General features: G+C 35.2%; 1 protein-coding gene across 1 annotated transcript in view; it reads left to right on the forward strand.

The window, feature by feature from the left end:
- SEMA3E (semaphorin 3E) overlaps window positions 1-19,515 on the forward strand; it is a 143,881-nt gene that overhangs the window by 92,002 nt on the left and 32,364 nt on the right. The window contains exon 5 of the mRNA XM_009680520.2: window positions 11,938-12,031. Within this exon, the coding sequence (XP_009678815.2) occupies window positions 11,938-12,031 (94 nt within the window). The remainder of the gene's footprint in view (window positions 1-11,937; window positions 12,032-19,515) is intronic.

The following is a 19,515-nucleotide window of genomic DNA, read 5'->3' on the forward strand; positions in this document are numbered from 1 at the left end:
GAGTCTACCCTAGATGTTTCTCATCTGATGCATTACTTACTAAGCTATTTCCTTTTCAGTTAGCCTGATAGAATTCTGCTTGTCGGGACAACAACTCCAAATTACGTCTTTAAAGCCTGTTACAAAAGAACAGCCTTTAGTGAGGCAGGAGGTGTATTTGCGTGGAGGACAGTTCAGTCACGCTGGAATTTCTGCTGTTATTTCTAATCTGTGCTTCCCTTAATTTTTCATTGAATGTGGGGGGAAAGGATGGACTTCTTTTTCAACATATTCTGAGATGTGAAGCAAAAATAAAATAATGTTCAGCTTTGTGATGAGCCTGTCTGTTTGTCCTCTCTTCCCAAACAAAAGTAGACACGTTCTTGCTTTAACAAACTGACATGAACTGAAATAGAAGTTAAAAATGTTCCAGGTATACCTCAGTTTAATTTTCATATGATGTAATTTTTGTATTCTTGATCAGCATCTGGTCATTCTTTCAGCTGCATCTAGTTCTTTTAAGAAACAAAATTGCATACATATTTATTTCTATTATTCTAGGATATTATTTCTGACATATCTTTTTATAATCCAAACAAACAAGGATCTGCCCAGTTATTCCCTTTCCATTCTTTTTTCTATTACCTCATCTCCGCTCTCAGTTTGCAGGGGATTAAGGAGGAGGAACATCTGGTTTCACTGATCAAACAGAAGTGGGTGTTGGTCACTCCTTCATTAGATAAAATGTGTGACAAATTCTTACCCTGGAAATATTTCCTCAGAGACACAGTGTCTCTCTTTAGAGCTACTATTTAGATTGTCATCAACTAAATCTTAGCATGTTTATCAAGTCAATCCATTTATGGAATTGAATATGCTGTGCTAAATACTATGAAATTGCTTATTTATTGCAGTCTTCCCTATCTACAGTGCATGTGAAACTAGTCATTAATCTACGTGATCTTTAAGGTAGTGTCAAGAGTTCATGTATGTAAAGTGATGCCGGTGTCATAATTTCATAGAATTTAAAACTAGAAGGTATTACATCATCTAGTCTGAGTGCTCGCTTCACAGACTGTTAGGTTGCACCAAAGCATCCAAAAGCCCCAATTTTCAGTAGATTAAAGCATTCAGATTTTGGAGGCTAAAATATATGTGCATTTCAAGAGAGATTAAAATGCCACCTAAGGCCATAATAGGCAGGAAATTAATTAGGTGAGCGTTACTGCTATGATAATAGCAAATGGCAAATGTGTTGTGATGGGGGTCGGGGGGAGCAGGGAGTGGGGAGGAAGACCCAAGACCCCCATCAACCTAACCTGAGGACGTATTTCTTATTCAATCCGTGGGCATCCTAGAAAACTGAGCAAGTACTAGCCAAGTAACAGATGGAAAAGATTTTCTGCACCAACTCAAAAAACAAGCCTACCTCCAAAAGTGGCTTTAATCCTGATCCTTCAGAAAAAAAGATAAACATATCCACTTGTGACACAGAGAAAACACTTCCTTCCTAACCAATTCTCCTGGTTATGTGAGAACTTGAAGCATGAGATTTGGTTACAATAATTATCTTAATGAACAGTTGGATATGTGACACTCAGTAGGGGTAAAGAGGTAAGGACAATTCTGTTCCTCCCATGCTTTATAAAGAAAGGGATGAATGGCTATTGCATATACAGAAACAAAGGCCAGAGGAGATCACCACAACTTTATGTGCTGTCATACTGCTGCACTGAAAATTTCTCCCAGATATCGAATTAAAATATATTCAGAAAAACATATAATGTCATTTCAAAGACTCCAGATAATGGCGACTCCACTATTTCTATGGTAAGCTGTCCCAATATTTAATGACTTTCAGTGTTAGGAAATTGCCACTTATTCAAGGTTAAATTTATCTAACTTCAACTTCCTGCCATTTAACCTTGATATGCCTTTGATAGCAAAGATGAAAAGTCTCCCCCTATCTTTTCCACATCTTTTTCTTATGTAAGTACCTGTATACAAAGATCAAGTCACCTCTTCACTTTTTTTTGATAAGCTGAATAAATATAGCTCCTTAAATCTCCTATCACAAGGATTCTTCAATAATATTTGTAGCCTTCCTGTGAACTCTCTGCAGTATTTTCACATGTTCTGGAAGTGTAGACACTAGAATCAGACATACTATTCTATGCTGTGTATATAGGCAAAGCCACTTCAGTACTCCTATTTGATATTCTTCTTTTCACGGATTCAAGAGCACATTAGCAATGCTTGGCACAGAATTACACTGAGAAATGTTGTTGTAGTATTTTGTCACTTGACCCAAAGTTCTTCTCTGAAGCCCAGAGTTATCCTATTTAACTTTACATGCTCAGCTGAGGTGCTAAGCGAGGTACCTCAGTCAAGTATTTCACAGCCTGAGTGAACATGAATCTGAATCCCTGCCCTCTAGGGCATTTTCATGCGCTTTAGGTATCAACTGTGCTCATCATTTCAAGATAACCCACTTTGGGTATGACTGTATTAAAATCTACCTTGTTAGCTTCTGACTATTAACTTGGTATTCAAAGCATTCCATAACCTGTATGTTTTCAGAACATTTATTAACCTATTCTCTTCTTTATTTATATATCAACAGTCCTTTCGTGTCATTTGTAAACTTTACTAGGAAAGAAATCAGATGATCATTTAAATAATCAGCACGTTAAAAATGTACCTATTCTATCAAGAACAAAACTTAGGAAATCTTTCGGTAAAGGAGGGTTCACTGATGCATACCTAATAACAACTATACTATGATATGTGTCAGTAGTTTACTTTTACCTTAATAACTCATAAGGTACAATGTTTCATCAAATAGCTATGTACTAATTCAAATGCCTTGGAGAAAGCTGAGTGTTCTGTATCAGCACAGTTGTTCTTATCAGTCAGTCTTATATATCGTAAGAGACAACAGGTTTGTCTGACAGGACCCTCGATCCATTAAACAGGGTGAATGACATTAATTACTTTTGTATACTGTCTAAGTATGGCCATACTTGAAGTTTAAGGTCAATTTGGCTGATTGGTAGAGATTATGAATTGATCAGCCATATGAAATGAATTTTCCACTGTATTAGACCTGCCCTTTGCAAGATAAAAGACAGATGTTCAGGAGAAAATGAATCTATAGGAAGGAATAATTATTATCCTAAAGAGAAAGAAATATTCCACCTATGTGGTAATTCGAAGGGGGTGTGTAAAACATTCCAGTTCTCATCATACCAGTGGTTAGATTCTGCCTCTTTCATTTATGATGGAAGGTTATTTTCTAAATGAGGACACCTGATGAAGTCTATGGGACTGTTTGAGGAGTAAAGGTACTACGCAATAAGGTGTTACTCATCAAAATTAAAAATATCAAAATACTGAAGAATAACAAGTTTTGGTTAATATTTTTGCAGGTTTACAAAATGCCCCCCTAATATTCTCTTATGCTATTATAATTTATGACTAATAGTATTCTATTTAACTGAGATCTGTCTAACAAAATGATTTCAGATTAAAAAGTGAACTAAAAAGAAGTATTTCTTACATTTCTAACGTGTCATCAAGAGGAAACAGCTGGAGGCTCCACTGACAGTGGGTCCACCTCCCTGCCCTTTTTTCCAGAACGTCATACAATGGCATGCCCTTTTGAAGCATCACAGAAGGCTGTTGGCTACCTAGGCATCACTCCATAGTGACAGAGAGCACTCCCCCAGAACATCTCCTTTCCTTCAGAAACCCATTCTCAATTTAGTGTGACTTTTGTCTTCTTTGGGCCAAATGCATCTGTTGCTCCATCCATCAGCAAAGCTTAGCTTGTAAACTCAGACTATAGAGAATTATCCTTTGTTTTTTCTGTGATCCCTTTTTCTTTTTTCACTAAATGCTATGATAGCAGATCCCTTTTTCTTTTTTCACTAAATGCTATGATAGCAGTCATTGAGTGAGAGGAGCTTTAGCTGGGATTCACTCTGATGGAAGCCTCGCAACCTCAAGACAAGTTTAGCCTGTCAAAATCAAGGGCATAGGAGGCCCTGGGCTATCAAGACTGTGTTCTGTGTAAAGATGGTGCAGTTCCCCACAGAAATTCTTCCACTTTTGTGTAGTACTTTTGTACTATCTGTAGCTACTCTTTCACCTGTTTATTAGACTATACCTCCATGTACAGCAATTCAAGCCCTTTAGCTGTAGAGATCCCTTATTCAGTCCCTGGAACTTTCATACATACCATCATACTTGTACGATACAATCATAATTTATATTGCCAATAGTTTTCTATGCCATAGTATCTTAGTGAGTCCAGCTAAGCTCATGCAAAGGTGTGCCTCCTAAAATCCTGATCAATTCAATCACTTCTGCTTAATAACTCTGAACTGCTAAGGACGAATGCCTGTGATTTCTATACGCAGTTGTTACTATTGCCAGAGTATTTCACATGCATTAAATCAGGGAGATATATTATTTCTGTCACTTTAGGCTAGATATTTTGACAGAAGTCACAAATTGCTAATCCTTTAGCAAACCCAGACAGCAGTCTGACATAGCTACAGATTTTAAACATGTTTTTACATTGGAGCCCAATATGTCTTAGTCGTTTAACTGTGGAATAAAATGCATAGACCTGAAAAATACATCTGAATTTGCAGGGAGGATTTAATGTCCATAATATTTTATGCACTCTCATCCCAAAGGACGATTGATCTTTTCAGTATGTCACTGAACAGTAAAGAGGATTGAAAACAGATCCTTAGAGGAAATACTACCCCCCAAATAATCTTAATTATGTCAAATAGTGGAGAACTGAGTATTTCAGCTAGTACTCTGAGGACTCTGCTCCTAATGTTGAATCCCCATTTGGGCTGGGAAAATAAAACTGAGTGGACATGGAGAGTGTAATTTTCAAAACTGGTAATCCTTTTCCTATAGACAGAGCAATATTTTACCAGAGTTATCCTTTTTAACTTTACACACTCGGTTGAGGCACTAAGTGAGGAAACGTAGATCCATTTTGAAAATTAATACTTTGATTTTTTATAAGATCTTACACTTTGAAAAGAGGGTGTTTTTACTGCTGGAGCATTCCAGTGTTACTCACCATCCTATCCGCATGCCTGTGTTGCTACACTCCTGTAAGTAGGCTAGTAGGTTTTAAGAGTAGCATATTAAAGTATTTGAAGAACAAGGTCCTTTATATGAACTCCAAGGGGCTTAGGATTTTGGGGGCGGGAATTAATTCATTTTCTATTAGTTTTAGATTTTGAGTTTCTTGAATGAGTTGGTTGTCTTTGCCTTTCTAATTGAAAGTATTAGCAGTATCTGAAAATATGTTCTAGCATTCTATATGGTCTAAACAATTGTTCATTTTGTGTACTGATTTATACCAAATAGGCACCTATCTAATACCCAGCATTATTATTATCACAGTGTTTTTTTTTTACTGCTTATACATATTTTTCTTAAAGGCTAAATTTTGTCTGCTTAAATACAAAAGGCTGTATGATATCAGGGGTCTTTTCAGGGCTGACCCACTATGTTATTTTCTGTTGTTATGTAAAGAATAAATATTTTGCAGTATATCTCTTTTACCACGTGCCTTGTTGATGAGGCAAATGTACAGATTAAGAAAGGTCATGAAGCTGAGAGTTCATTTTGGAGCCTTATATTTGAATTATATTTTATGCTGATTTATGGACATGTTCTGTGATTTTTCAGGTTCTTTTTTTTTTTTTTAAATGGGAAAGTCAAGGTTCATTTTTCCTAAAAGAAGCCTCTGCCTAATATATTCAGCATATCTCTCTATGTCAAAATAAGAACGTAAGGATAAGTGAGTATACAAGAAAAAAAAGTGGAAAAAATGTTTTGATAATATACAGAAAGAAAGAATATTTGCAAAAAGTGTCATGTGAATTTATACTAAAAACATTTAAGTGCAAAAAGATATAATGAAAACAAAGAAGAGGTGTATTCTGTGATTTCATTCTCTGTTGAGATCACAAAATATCTCTGGGTTCACTCAGTATTTAATTTCTCATGTCAGAAAACAAATCTAGTTACAAAATGCTCCAGGACTCCTATGTTTGATTCATTTTAACCAAATCACATCGAAAGAAGTTCTTTGGCTGCTTAGGTTGTGTGAGCATACACGAGTGCATATGGGTGTGCAAATTGCTACATTTTTGGAGGTGCAATGTAAAGATTAAACCAGCCTTAAAAATTATATGAATAAATCAGAACATTCATATGGGCAACAAACGCTTTCTTCTAGTAGTAAATGCACACCCGCTATATTAAATGTTTTAAAAAAGTCTTTTCTATAGAACAAAGCTTGTTACTGTCTTGGAGATTTCATAAATTACATTGATTCCCATGGAACTAAAGACTATCAATGAAGCTGCAAGGTTACATTCCCATTGGGTGCCTAACTTGATCAAGTTTTTAAATCACATTCTTTCCCATGACTTAGTTTATTGTCTTGTTTCTTTGTTTTTATGATGACATTTAGAAGAGAATAAATTGAGTATGTGGAACCAGTAAATCCAAAAATAATATCCCTTATTTTGGGACAAGGGTCTTGCTGTAATTCTCATTAAAAGCAAATGAAAAATTGCTATGGGCTTTAATGTAAGTGCTCTGTTAGAAGATATAGCTCTGCAATGGAAAATTAACCTTTTGTAACTGAGAGTAGTCGTGATGCTCTTGTGAATCAGTGTGCACGTGAGGAAAATCTTCTGAGCACACGCTCTTCTGAGTAGAAATGTGAAAATCCCCTTGGCAGCCCTCTCCCTTGCAAACCTCCTCCATTCGCAGCTCTCCTTCTCCCCTTGGATTTCAGTTCCCGAGTCTGATGAACCTAGTGGAAAGACCACTCTACCAGGTACCTTGGTTGGCCCTCTGGTTCATTACGACATTCTCTTCTCTCAGGGTCAATGTGATGCATCTCTTCCCAGAAGTCTTTCTTCTTCCTCACACAAGGCACTATGATCAAACAAAGTCAATCTTTGCTGCCAACACTTTCTTCTTTGGTGCTTTAGGTTCTTTGAACAGAAAAAGTAGAGTGAATTATAGAAAAAACGTAGAGTGAATTACCAGCATCCCATGGCTTTTTTCATATTTTCAAAAAATGTGCATAATTCCTTACAAGTGATGCATCTTTGTTATACATTTTCCCCTTTCGATGGACTTTGCAGGTGATAATGCTCTTTAAATACACCTGAAAATACATGACCACTAATATGCAAAACACAGAAATAGCTCTACCATATAATTTTATTCTTACTTTATGTCCATATAATTATGAAATCATAACTCTAAGAGTGAATTTTATCCAGTGAGTCAAAGTAATAATGAATAGTATACCCAGTGTTAAGAACTATACTCATAAAAATCTGCCCAGTCACAACACCCTAAATATGAATTACTAGCCCACAATATAAATTATCTGGACTTCTTACAAAAAAAAAAAGAAAAAAGGCACAGTTCTGCTGGAGAGCAGACCGTGGCTATACTGTTCGAGAAAATATATACATTGCTAACTATGTAATTAAAAATTCTGAAATAGTTTAAATTTCTTTTAAAAATGCCAATATGATATGTTTTACTTTTTTATTTACCTGGAAAATATTAAAAAATAAAAGTGAAAAAATATCCCCTTACAGAAAATCAAAGTATTTTTTCTCTTAAAAACAATTTAATAGGCAAAAACCAACCAAAGCCCCTATATTTTTAAGTCCTTGATTTAGTGAGAAGACATAGACATAGATGATAATAAGCATAGGTGCTTTGCTGAATAGGAATAGAAGGAAGCATATGTTTTAAATTAATCAATCACAAGCACAAATGCTTTCTTGAATCATAGGAAAGCAGCACTTGGCATGAGAAAAAGTAATTTTCTGCAACAAAAGTTAAATGTAGTCTTTAAATTTTAATGGCTCTGATTGACCTTTTTCTTCATTATTATTTATAACTTACATTCCTCTTCATTGTCTAAAATTATCAATTCACGTTGAGTTAATGGTAAAATGGTTGCTGCTCTTGGAAATATCTTCTTTTTCTTTTTAAACTACATGATTATTTTAATAATAGTTGAAAGTGTATTAGGTTTCCTGAGCCATAGGCATCATAAATCAAACCCTTTTTTTTTTTCCAAACTACATGTATAAGTTAGTAATTCCACTCCCAGTTCTCCATATGTATGTCTCTTTGCATGACTTTCACCCTAACCACTGGAAAGTGCCTGTAAAATAAATGGCAATGTTGAATTGCTGTGTTGTATAATCTGTGAGGAAACTGTCAGTTTTCTTCTGACATTTCTCAAAGGATTCCAATGTCATAAACAGCAAGAAGGGCTAGAATTATAGTATTAGCCTTCAAAGCTGATTATTAATGTGTAACGCTTATTTCATTTAAATTGGCATCCTGTGGAAGCTGACACATCTAACACCTGATCTTCAGTTACTTGCCCCAGCGCTGGGAATAACTTATTGCAACCATGGAATATTTGGTATGCTGTCCTAAAAGGTGAAAGTGGAAAATCTCTCTTGGAAGGAGTCATTGCTTACATTTTACAGTGACTTTTCGGACAGTTTCATGCATCTGCAAGCATTTATGAGATACGCATCCTGCTTTGTGTCAAAACTGGTGAGATCCACTTAGAAACTTCTCCAAGTTGCACTGAAATCTAGGTTTTGTCTACCTTCACTGTTAGCAATGGTTTATATATTTAAGCTGCAATCCTTATTCAGAGATTCGAGCTGTTAAAACATAGATAATGAAAGGACACTATGTGTACTACCTAATGTTCTCATTGTACTGTTATATAGTTAACTATAAACATGTATGCATCATGAATCAGAAAAGATGGGTTTATCTTTACTATGGATTTCATTATGAATCTCAGAGGAAAGGTTCTCTGTAATAGCAGAGGGGTTAGTTGGTTGGAGGTGACAATAGTAAAAATTCAGTTTTAGTTGAGTCATCCAGTGTGCAGATTTCATGCTTACAATATGGTTTGCTATTTTTGTTCAAGATTTCTCATGTGGAATATGCATTCATATGCTTCCAAATGGATTGGGTCTATTGCATATAATCAGCATTTGCAGTACTGTCAGTGTTTTCAGGATACAAGAAATTTCTCTGGGTATTTGCAAATAGACGGTGCTCATATATTTGGAAATGTCTGATCAGCTTCTCTGGGTAGTATAGCTTCCATAAAGCGTCAGATATTGCTGTATAGCACAGAAAATATGCACAATAACTCCCATCTGTACTGCAGACATGCCCTGCACTTCTCCATGTGGAAAAGCACGGGTAACTACGCAGTTTCAGGTAGCACTTTAGCGCAAACCTCTTCTGTTATTTTGTGAGTTTTACTTTGAGCTCTGGACGAACTAACTCATCTCAACATCTTGGTGAAATCTGCCATTGACTTTTCCTCTTTTCCTTGTGATACTATGCTTTGATTTAAAGTGGCACAAAATCCTTCCATGCCTTCTGGAAGATTGTCATACTGGGCCAAGTTTTACTGATGTGAATACTCTTAGTGGAGTTTTATCTAGGGAAGATCTGAATAGGAAATGTGGTTTATGATGCATAGGTGGGATCTCATGTCCTCCAGTACAAAAAGTTCAGCTTCTGCTCCCTATATAGGATGAAACGTGAAGCACAAAATATGAGTAATAAAACTTCTTCACGTATTGATTCAAAATGTTTTTGTTTCCACACTTCCTCCTGTTCACTTTACCTGAGTATGCTTTTCTTCAATCAGTTTTAAATTTTTTGTTTTTTCCTTTCATTGACAAGTCCATTTTTCTTTTATTGTGAAGCTTATTGAGAAGCTTTTTCATAATCAGGTATTAGAATGTAAGTTATTTAGGGAAGAAAGAGCATCAGGTAGTCAGGTTCTTTTTAGAAATACTTCCTTAAATCACATTTTATAACAGTAATGACTCCCTCGTCCATTTGTGTGGTTTCAAAAGGTTTTTTTTTTTTTCCTTCCTGAGTTTTTCTTAGTGTTCTTTTTCTACTGTTGATCCAAATTATTATGGTATTTAGTTTTGAAAAAAAACTGGTATGTAATGTTTAAAAAATATGGAATGGGGTTGAGATTTCCACACATAGGGAGATCTTTCTTCTTTGTTTGACATTTAACCAACAGCATAGTGGGAATAGTTACTACTGATGTGTAATTGAAGCTGATTCAGCAGAAAATAACACGTCTGCAACACCACTCTCTACCCAGGATGATTATTTTCTGCTGCATCAGCTTCAGCTTTAACATCAGTCACTATATAGGATAATGTGCTTGGGTTTGGCCAACACAGGAGCTTCTGGAAAGGTTGGGATTCTGAATGCTTTCTTACCTCAAGGATTTTAAGACTGTTACTAACGTTTGCTGTGATTTTGCTTATTCTTTTTATTTTATAATGACTTTTTTACTTTTTGTATATGAAAAAGATGTTTGATTTTTCCAGAATTGTATTCTGGATTACATCCCAATTTTATGGAAACTCTCTGACTAATGAGATTCTTACTTTTGACTAGAAGTTGCAGCAAAATGGCATGTATTGTTTAGACAAATGGGAATAGACAACAGGCACATCAGCTTGATTGACTAAGGATTAAGAACTGAACAATGCTAATGTTTTGGAGTGGAGGGGCTTGTGACAAATTCAAAATAAATAGGTTTAAATGAAACACAGAGAAATTCCATTACTCATCAAAGAGTGGGAACTAAAATACAATTTTCCCACTTTCCTTATATCACTTTCTTTCGGCACTTTGCTTTTTCATTATTGTTTCCCTTGCCAGTTTTCCATCTCATGCAATGGGCAGTATCTCTTCTGCTTGTTTGTTCCTTGTATGTATTTTATGTTTGTCTTAGGAGAGCGTAACTAGCATAGCTGGAACTACCAGAAGAGCAGGGAGTATTACTATTGGTCTGGGAGCAACTGCACTTGCTTGGGAAGGGGCAGGTTTTATAGGTAGTTGGGTGGGATGGGTAGACAGTAGGTGAGTGATCTGGAAGGAGAGGGACAATATAGCATTACAGAGAGCAGACACAAAGGCAGGTTTCTGTGTCTATGAAAAGTAAAACTACCTCAAAATTCTAGGTGAGTTGGGGCCTTGTCACATGTAATTTTATGCCTGACAAGACATTTGCCTTTAGCATATTAACAACCTGAGTCAGGATTAGTTTACTGAGTAGGTAGGTTGAATTTCTCTGATATGTTGACTTAATCTGTATTTCATTAGCCTTTGGAGTAAAACTGTGACGTAGAACTGAAACTGCTAGAATATCATAATGTGTATTAGCCACAGGATTGATGGGTGGCATATTTTTATGAAGTTTTTATAGGGGAACTTTCTGTCTGTTTGGCCTTATATTCTTTTTTTTCCCTCTGTGTTTTGTGGTAATTTTTTTATTAATATATAAATACAAAAAATTATCAGACAACAATTTTCTGGTAAATCCATTGCAGAAATCACATCTGGTCTGAAAACTCTAATGAGGGATTCATTCCTAAAACATACTTGTATGGAGAAGCTATATACAGGTCTCAAAGCTAACACAGCATGATATATTTAACTGCTCAAAAAAATGTTTAAGAGGGAAAATACATTCCATGGTTAGATATCTATCTAATGTTTAGATAATTTGGAGAAAACATGGAAGAACCTTTACTCCCTACTCCCATGGAAATGAAACACTAATTTTATTGCATTTTTTAATGACTCTTTTTAGGCAGTGCACTCACAAAGATGCTTTGTAGAAATTCAGAGAATTTGCATGACAAAAATATCAGTAAGCAACCATAATTGTGTTTTCTCCCTAATGAAGTCTATCTAGAACAAAGGTAAAACTAAGTTAGGCTTGTCTCTAAGGATTTTTTTATTTGCCTGTAGGGTTTATGCTGTTCTCTGTGATGTGTTTTTTTTTTTTTTTTAAAGGATCATCTGTTTCAACTGGAATCGCACAAATTTGAGAGAGGACGAGGCAGGTGCCCTTTTGACCCCAGTTCTTCCTTCACCTCCATCTTAATTGGTAATGATCTTTATGTCACAAACTTCATGGTCCTGTCAATCTGTCATCCTAAGTCTTTTTCTTCAGCACTCCAAGGTGTTGTCAGCTTTCCAATGCAACCTTCCAAATGTCAGGCTTAATCCTAATGGTGCTGCCCACGTGAATTTTACATTGCAGGCAGCATTGACTTCAGCAAATGTGTCTCGTAAAAGTGAGTAGATGTTATATTATATTATGTGTACCATTCTGCAGGGGTAATTGTCATGTAATTTTAGGAATAATAATTTCCTGCTTTCCTTCAAAGCACAGTAGTATGTTTAGCTCAGTCTTTTACACGTGTGAGAAATACACAAAAATTAATATTTTTCATCTTCAGAAACTTAATCTGAATAATAGGCATCCTACAAAAATGTTTGTGAGTTTAACTTTTCATATCTGAGGCATTGGTTGTTTACATAAAATATAGCTTTTTAAAGTTCAGAATAGAAGGGTTTTTTTTCAAAACCTTCTTCCAATAAAGCTACCCAAAACTGATGATTCCCTGTTAGGAGGATTGATCTTATACTTGACATTTATAAAAACAGAATTCTGTCTAAGTCTTACAGTGCAAGAAAACTGTGCTGAGAGAGCACTCCACTGTGTTTTGCTGGTAAGTATGTCATGGGAGGGCTGGGACCTTAGAAGTTCTAGTACAGCAAACCATACGTTCCTCCTCTTGAATGTGTTCCTGAAAACGTTTTGTGAGATAAAGCAAATATAATCTTGGCAATATTATAATACATTGGCTAAAAATAGACTAGAACAGCAGGTGAAAGGGTGAAAGTTAGATGCACTAGGGGGCAACACATTGGCTTTGTGTTTTTAGGAAACATAAAAAAGGTGAAAACTGAGATTCAAAAGGAATAGTCACTGAAAGAGAGCTAGAAAAAAAGAATCCAAGGATCAAGTATACATTTTCAACTTTTCAGAGATAAAAATGGTTTAAGATTTAAAGATCCTTTCACATTTGCTTTTAACTTCAAATCGTAAAGCTGGATTTTAAAATCAGACTGCTTGAGTCTCTAATTATGAACTATAATGATACAGGTCAGCCATATTTTTACAGGCTAGGTTTATTCATTCCTTTACATCACCAAACTACTTCCAAGAAGAGTCTCCACTAGTAACATTAAGTCTTTCAAATTGTAGCAATTCATCAAAATATTGCTCATTATCAAACTTTATACCTAAAATTCTTAATAGTTAATGGCTTAGATAGCCACAAAAGAATCAGGAAAAAAAAACTGATTGACCTCCCAAAATCCATGAAGTAAAGATTGTTATGCTTTTCCTCCACTCTTGTTTCTAAATTGTTTCTGCAATTTTTAACAGGTTCCAGTCTTAGCTCAGCCTGGGAACAAAGAGTCATCCCATGGAATTTGCTGTAGGCCTGAAACCTCATGGTCTAATCCTGAAGACCTTCACAACCGTTACTCAGACAGAACTAAGTAAATAAATTAACCTGATCACGTTCCTACTATGAGATCAATGTGAATTTTATTTGCTTAAATGGAAGCCAGATTGTCCCACTGAACACTTCAAAACTTACAATTAGTGCTCGTGTTTCTGGCCTATTCATTAGTTTGCTTGAATTGTGGGAGGTCCTAAAGATCCTTATAGTTTTACCTGAAAGAGATATTCATTATATAAGCCCTTCCTCTGATATACGGTGATTAGAGACATCTAACCACCATAGGGTTGTAGGGGTTACAAGATCTGACAAAGGGTTATAAGATCTAGCTCATAAAGCTAACAATTCCGTAAAGCAGCAAGATTCGCAGGGGGAGGTGATGTATTTTTATCAGATCTGCAAAAACACAAACAACTGCAAAAACAGACAAACTTTCATCCCTTCATCAAGAGTAATAAGATCTGAGAAAGTTATTTAGAGGCTGCTTTCTGGGCCTCCATTGGGAAATCCTGTCTCCTGAAATTTACAAAACTAATTAGACAAAAAGCATATTCTTGCATAAATAGGCAAAGCTATTCATGTGTCTTTACTGACTATCCAAAAATCATGAGAATTTTCTTTATGAGGCTGTTTATCATTTAGACATAAACAGGGTTTCCAAATTAGGCAGTGTCAATAGTTTTCAGTGAAAAAGAGATTTCTTAAAATGTCAGCTTCGTTGAAAATGTATTTTCTGTTAGGAATAAAATTAAATCTTCTCCATGAAAATCAGCTTTCAAATACGAAGAATAAATAGTTTGGTTACAACTATTTCTGAGAAAATTCAAGTGATCATAGAACGATATTTAGAAACCATACCAACATCCTTAATGGTATCTATTATTTTCATTTCAATTGGAAGTAAACACTATTGAAAAATATCCTAATGAAATTTGTATTTCCTCGTATTCTACTAACCAGAGACACACAGTTTATCAGGTAAACAGAATTAATTCCTCAGGCTGTTCTTCAGACTACAGAATATAAATCCTTTAGCTTTGCACATATCGGTTTGAAGAGGCTGGAAGACTTAGATACGAACATTGTGAGTAGTCAAGATTCTTTTTTCTTTTTTTTTTTTTTTGGAAAATGAACTTGAGTCCTCTAAGCTGAGCGTACTTTAAAGGAAGATGACGCTCTTTCGTTCAGCCAGAGTCCTGGTGCCAGGCCATGGAGGTCATGGTGGTCCCCATTGTTAGAGCTGTCAACTACACCATTTACCTGTGAGTGCCGGTCCTCCGGTCATCCCTCCCAAAGTTTGGAGGTTCCCTTCCTCTTTGTGAACTCCATTTTTTTTTTTTTTGGAAAGTGAATCTGTAATCACAGGAGACCAGAACACAGTCTGGCCTCCTCCTGGGATGGAGTAAGAGTGTCCCTGAAGCCTGCTCCCAAGGCTGCTGGTGGCCTCGGGCCTCCTGTGGACATGTAGCTGATGTGTGTGTTCTTGATCAGGTTTTACGCAAACCTGTAACAAAGCTTTCATATCCCAGCTTTGTCTTTTTCCTCTCTAACAGAATGATTGAAAATCTGCTTCCAGGTTAATACATTCAGCTCTATACCAGGGTGGCAAAAGATAAAGAGTGAGGATTAGACCAACAATGAAACTTTGCATACTTTTGATAAAAGTTTAAAAGCTATTCAGCTTGAAAGATCATTTGCAGCATACCTAATTAGAGCCAGATATGGCTAGATTAATTGAGGAAGAAAGAGTAGCTCTTGTGCTGTATCTCTTCATGTATGTCAACACTTTAGGTAAAATCCTTGCTTCAGCAAAACAATAGTTTGTGACTTGGCTTTAAAACTAAATAGCCATGATGTAGTCAGTTTTATTACAGGTTATCTGACCCAGTGGTAAAGTAGCTTGTGATGAATTCTTCAGTTTATGAACAATTAATTTTTAGTAATTTATTGTCAGCACCAAGAAATGGAATGGATGTTGGATGGCAGACATGTTGAATAAAATGTATGTGCTTAGATAAATTGAATTTAAAACGTTTGGCTTTCATTTCTCGCCCATCTGCTTTCAATAACCAAAACTGCTTTTGATATCAGATCACGCACACTGATTAACTTAGACCACAGTAGTTCTTGAAAGCTGATAAATTAGTTTATGCCTGCATGTTTTGATAGCTGTAATACTTCATCAGCAAGTAATGACAAACTTATATTACATTTGAATATTTTTTCCATCAAGAGAATCTATTCTGATAATAGTCTCAGTTATAACAGTTTTAGAACAGTTTCATATATTTGTATCTTTTCTTTTACTCTAGAAAACAAACTAAAAATGACATTTTTCTCTCAGAGCACAAGACAGAATAAATGAGTGACAGACAGGAAAAAAAACTAGTATACTAGGATACTTAGTTATTCACCAGCTAAGGAATAACTAACCTCTTTCGAATTAGTGGTTTTCTACCGTGGAAAGCATCAATTGTTACAAAAGTGAATTGGTATTCTAATTTTAGTTGTGATAAGAATAATAAAAAATAGAAAGGTAGATATGGCTGACAGTGAGGGAAGCACATGGAACATGCTGCTTAGCTTTTACTCTTTTATTAATAATTGGTTAGTCCACTCCACAGAAAGTGATATAATGGGGATTTCACACAAAAAGAAGTACTACTGAGGAACAATCACTTATGTTTCCGTTACTCCTTTCAGTCTGAAGCGGATACACAAAAAACTCCCAAAACAAATGAAGGAAACCCACTTCTGAGGTAGAAGCAGCCCACCTATAATAATCCAATGTACATACTAAATGCTTTAAATGAATGTCTATGCATTTGAATATAGAATATATCTAATAAAATCTAAAATAATCAAGAATGTTTTCACTGAAAGTTAAAAGCAACATCTATTTGTAACAGGATTCAGTCAAAATAATTGTCCCTACTATGTGATAGAGATTGCTATTGATGAGTAAGGTTGATCTGTTAACTAGTGAGCCTATGCACTAGTGAGATGGCAAAGGCTGTCACATGTCTCTTCAAGCAGAATGTTGAGAATCCCTAAATGGAAACAAAAAATGAAAAAATATCTTGTCTGATTGTGTGTTTTATTCTGTAGCAATTAGTAGTAATAGATAGGGCACATAAAATGCAAAAAGGATCAGAGACTTTGAGGACTTCCAAGAAACAGAGACTGCAATAGGACCACAATAGGTCTTCTGTAGATCAGCTGTATCAAAGACAGTAAATATGGGTTCTTAATTAGTAATAGGAGCCACCCTAATGCAAAGCATGCATGGTTAGTAAAGCAAGAATAAACCAAAAGATACTTCATCCATCACATTTGCTACCGAAAGCATGTTCCTTCCTCACAAAGTTAACTTGTATGTAGTTAAAAGAGATCAGAACAAAATCAGACTCAATTTTTTTATATGTTCTATCTAACTTTCCATGTTATGAAAGGCATTTTCAATGTGTTAAAAAAGGTAGGTATGAGTAGACCTAAATCTAGTGAAACACTTTCCTGAATGTTTTATGTGTACTTATATATGTTGTATGTACTAATTTAATTGACATATCTTAATGTCCTTATAATAATCACTTATGTTCTGACTGCAGAAAACCTGTGAGCTCACCCACCCTGAGTAGCATGTGTGCTTAGGGTGTACAATTGCAATATCCGGACACTTAATTAAACGATTAAAATAGGGAAAGCAAAGACTGTCAGTATTTTCTACGATTTTGTGCTTCAATCTTTTTCACTTTAAGGTTCATCACCTAGGAATTCTTGTTGTTTTTAGAGGAAAAAGGTTGTATTTTATTTCTTTCATTTTTCCCTCCAAAAATAGGGTAAAAAGTAAAAATATCTTTTAAGTGGTCCCAATTAAACTTTGATGTACTTGCTTTCTGAAAACGAATAGTAGCTAAATAAATATCTAAAAAGGGCCCTGTTATCACTTGAGTTAAAAGTATTATATGAGGGTCATGGGATTTTTTTTTTTTTGTTTTAGCTGGAGAAACCAAGCTGTGTTATCAGTTATATTTTAGTAATTAATTTTCAAATGTATGTTAATGCAAAACCTCCTGAAGCTGTAAGAGGGCAGCAGCAGTTAAAGCTCTATGAAAATGTTCAATGCACAGTTGATTTTCACTGGAAGATACTAGTTTATTAATGCAATTGAGCAGCAATATAAAACCCTATGACCAAGAGAGGGGTGACTTATTTGTATAGTAGCTAAATCATTTCAATATAGAGAGAAAAAAGTAGAAATCTAGCCAGGATTTTTCAAAACAAAACATTACGTAACTTCTAAACCTGGATTTAGTCAGCACCTGTAAAAATCTAACAGTGTTTAGAACTTTTAATGTGGATTTAAAGGACATGATCAAAAGCATACTGAAGAGGAAAAGAGAAGATCCTCTTAATGTCAAAAGCGTAAAAGTTTTCAGAATTATGCCGAATGTTTTTGTGCTGAGATCTTTGCCAGTCAGTCTCATTGGTATTATCTCATTGCTTTCCTGAGTCCTTCACCTATCTATTCACACTTGTCTCACGTTTAGTAACACTCTAGGGTAAAAATCAAATTTAATTTCTGTATCTGTACAATATCTTTCATGGCACAATATCTAGCCAAGACTGAGATGTCTAGTGATCCTCCCAGGATGTCATAGATAAAATCAGCAATCAGCTACTCTGGCTTATGGTAGAATGCCACACCAGCAATTTAGCTACATATACTGATCCTTTTTACATGTGTCAGACAGAACGAATAAGCTTCATATCAGAACTTCTGAATGTCTGGACTTTTAAATGTCAGCCTTAATCACTAGCAATATATGAAGAATCATTTGCCCTGGGCTGATGCCTTTTCCATGTTTCACTACCCTGCTGAAAGGATAGAAGTGTCATGTTTTGTATTATTGCACCATAATCTGCAATAAAAAATAGTCTGAGATAGTTATCCAGTGGAAAAATTTAAAAGGGGATTTATGACTGATGTAATTCATTAATTTTGATTGTAAACATTGTCTGGAACGTTATTCAGACATTGGCAGGTTTTGTTGTTTAAGCACCTCTGACTTGTATAAAAAAAAAATTAAGCTCACTAATAGTTTTGGTTAAATTCTACTGATGCAATAATTTATATTTACTTTTAATTTTACTTGCCAATACTTTACAGTAAACCACCACCATATATTTTACAAGGCAATATCCATTTTTCAGGAGGTGAAACCTAAGGGAAAACTATGCTCAGCTCTGAATGGGAAGAGGTCTGTGAACCAGCCCCAGCTGCCAAACTCCCCTAAACTTTTCAGAATCATTATTTAGACTTCTGGTACCATTAAATTCGTATGTATCTCTTAGCTGAAACAAAATTCACACTTTCAGGGAAACCAATGAGGAAAACTTTTGCTTTTGCTAAAATCCTTTTTTAACGCCAACAAATTTTATTTGAATTGATCAGTTGTGTTTATTTTGAGTAGGAGATAGGAAGCTGTGTCACTGAAACCTTCACTCAGATTATCCAAGAACTGGAAATAATTTATTTCCTTCTTTTTGTGCAGTTTATGCCTGCTGTATTTTTTTATAACATAAGGCTGCCACCTAGTGACCGTAACTGTCTACTTTTAATGTTAGGCCTAACCTTGCTAATTGGATCCCATATGTATATAAAATATATTATTCTTAATGTTTGGTCAGTTAAGAGAGAAATGTACCTATGTTTAACCATAATGTAGAATTACTGCCTAAATTTCACTGAAAATAAAATATATCCAGTATCACAGTTCTAAATGGGTCAGATAGGGCATATTTTTGAATATATGTGTCCCCATAGTCATCCCTATATGCATATATAGTTGTCCCCAACTACAGACAGATATTCAAACGTTATGGGCACTCAGTATATTATGTATAATATTTTGCAATTCTTACTTAATTTGTAAATGCCACCTAAACCCTTTTGAAAATCGAACACGATTTCTGCTCCCATAAATTTTTCAGCAAATATTCACTGCCATTTGTGCAGGATGGAAGAGATCTAGGGTCCTGTTCCTGCTCTGAT

Source organism: Struthio camelus, chromosome 1 (genome assembly GCF_040807025.1).
Source record: "Struthio camelus isolate bStrCam1 chromosome 1, bStrCam1.hap1, whole genome shotgun sequence".
NCBI lineage: Eukaryota > Metazoa > Chordata > Aves > Struthioniformes > Struthionidae > Struthio > Struthio camelus.